The sequence below is a fragment of the Chenopodium album genome, chromosome 17 (assembly GCF_948465745.1).
Source record: "Chenopodium album chromosome 17, dcCheAlbu1.1, whole genome shotgun sequence".
Lineage (NCBI taxonomy): Eukaryota > Viridiplantae > Streptophyta > Magnoliopsida > Caryophyllales > Amaranthaceae > Chenopodium > Chenopodium album.
The window spans coordinates 25182638-25184885 of record NC_137850.1 but is presented as its reverse complement, the minus strand read 5'-3'; the positions used below and the strand labels follow the sequence as shown (position 1 = coordinate 25184885).

At 32.8% G+C, this 2248-nt stretch overlaps 1 protein-coding gene across 1 annotated transcript; it reads right to left on the bottom strand.

The window, feature by feature from the left end:
• Positions 1 to 556: 556 nt before the first annotated feature.
• On the bottom strand, positions 557 to 1851 carry LOC145588761 (uncharacterized). Its single transcript, XM_081645366.1, has 5 exons — positions 1767 to 1851; positions 1551 to 1667; positions 1130 to 1468; positions 851 to 903; positions 557 to 740 (listed from the first exon to the last, which is right to left on the bottom strand). The coding sequence occupies exons 1-5, from the start codon at positions 1803 to 1805 to the stop codon at positions 557 to 559; spliced, it is 732 nt and encodes a 243-aa protein (XP_081501492.1). The 5' UTR covers positions 1806 to 1851.
• Between the last annotated feature and the right edge of the window lie 397 nt (positions 1852 to 2248).

The window sequence follows — 2248 nt, the reverse complement described above, 5'->3', positions numbered from 1 at the left end:
TTTCAATCATATAGTATCACTTTATCCGACATTATGTATCACTTTTTCGAACTAAGGTAACACTTTGTTGATTATTAGGTAACATTTTTAATCATGTTTTGACATATAGTAGCACTTTATTCGACATTATGTATCACTTTTTACAAAGTATTGTAACACTTTATAGATTAATAGGTAACATTTATTATTATTATTATTATTATTATTATTATTATTATTAATATTTACTATATTTTTTAAAAAAATATAAGAAAACATAAATTATATGTACAACAACTATATGAATAAGTAATTAACACATGATAGAAAACAATTTGGATTGAAATACCTTCATAATTCTCACAAAAAAATCCATAAACACCAATTTAAATGTTTGGCCAAACAATATAATAATCCAAACACAAAGAATATTAAGTTCGATCTCTAGCTTGGAAAAAGTAAGGAAAAACAAAAAACTTCCAAATTTCAAAAAAGACAACGATAACAATAAAAAAACATTAATAATTACAGCGTATAGCAGTAGCTACACAGCTAGCTAGCAGAATGGAAAATGTCATCAGCAGTCTTTAGCAGCAACTAGCAGTAGCAGACAGTAGTGGAAGCTTCCAGCAATAGCAGACACCAATTGGCAGCAACCAGCAATAGTAGACATGAGTTGGCAGCAACCACAGTAGCAGAGCAGTGGCAGCAAATCGAATGAGCAAGATTCAGCAACAGAGACAACAGTACCAGCAAAACAGCTGAAAATAGCAGCAAAACAGCAACAGAGACAGCAGTAGCAGCAAAACAGCAACAAAATAGCTCGAAACAGCAGCAAACAGCTCAAAACAGCAGCAAAACAGTTAAAAACAGCAGCAAAACAGCAACAGAGACAACAGTAGCAGCAAAACAGCAGCAAAATAGCTCGAAACAACAGCAAAACAGCTCAAATTAGCAGCAAAATAGCGGTAGCAACAACAAAAAAGCAGTAAAAGAAAGTTCTTGTTGATCATCAATTGCTATCCCAATTCTTCATCTTCATCCATTTGATCCTATGTGTGAAAGCATCATGTATCAAAAAACTAGAACAAAGATGAAATAATTCAATAATAAGAGTTTGTGCTATTTAAAAGATTATACATTAACTTACCTCATTCCATTGTTGCTCATTAGAGCGTACAATGGGAATATGATCTGTAAGTCCTGGATTGGATGACACATTTTCAAGTGATCGAGTCAAAGTATCCAACACTTCAGGATCAATTTGCTTGAGTGTCTTCATTAATTCTGCTACAGTTTCTTTCATAATTTGGTCTTTATAGGGCTTTAAGAACTCATCGGGAATTATTGGATTGTTGCTCTTTCCCCTTAGTGAACATATCCCCGGTTGCTTTTTTCTATGGCTAAATTTATTTGGTTTATTCATTACTTCATAGTATGCAACATCTCCATCAATTTCACTTTGAATTTGTACCTCCTCCATCTTGTCCTATAATGGAAATATAACAATCAAACAACTAATTTGAGACAAATAATCATATTCAAAAAAATATGCAGACAACAGGACTTACAATGTTACTTTGGGTGGGCTCATAAGATGTTTTGTATTTCTTGTCTGCTTTCCTTTTACGACTTTCTTTGTACATGAGTGCTAAGGATGGTGGCTTTTTTTCAACATCTAGTTGTTGCTAGAATAAAAAAAACACATCCAAATAAGAATTGAATGAATATTGTTTACATGATCATAGTGAGAAAGATATAGAAGGAAGAATGGTATAAAATTATACCAATTTATGCTGTTTCCTCGCTAAAGTCATAGGACCCATGGTGTGCCTATCTTTTTGATCTATACTTATTTCCCTTTTCTTTTTGCTGTCTTCTTGCATGCATGCATAACACACGGTTCATAGTTTAACACATTTCAATTTGAGAGGGAAATAAGCAATTGTAGTATAAATGGAAACAAACAACATAACTTTGCCTGGACTGGTTCCAGATTCCAAAATTCTAGCAACTCTTTGAAATGTGCTTCTGGAATTATATTAGGTGGATTTGCCAACCTATCACCATCATTTTCGTACGGAGTAAAGTGTGTTGCCTTTACACTACTTTTATATCTACGCCACAGCCTTCCCACGGATGACAAAACACAATCTTTACCTTTTTCCGAAATTATGTATTTCTTCTGTATTAAGTAAAATATTAAACAACAAATTAGGGAGCAATAAATTACGTCAGCCACTTCACATATAATAGCACATAAACTAAT

What these genes read in the sequence shown, in the direction of transcription:
- LOC145588761 (XM_081645366.1), bottom strand. Translation starts at nt 1,805, where the DNA reads ATGGGTCCTATGACTTTAGCGAGGAAACAGCATAAATTG. An exon ending in CGAGGAAACAGCATAAATTG is followed by an intron (nt 1,668 to 1,766) that starts GTATAATTTTAT and finishes TTTTTATTCTAG; the next exon opens with CAACAACTAGATGTTGAAAA. An exon ending in AGCCCACCCAAAGTAACATT is followed by an intron (nt 1,469 to 1,550) that starts GTAAGTCCTGTT and finishes TTTCCATTATAG; the next exon opens with GACAAGATGGAGGAGGTACA.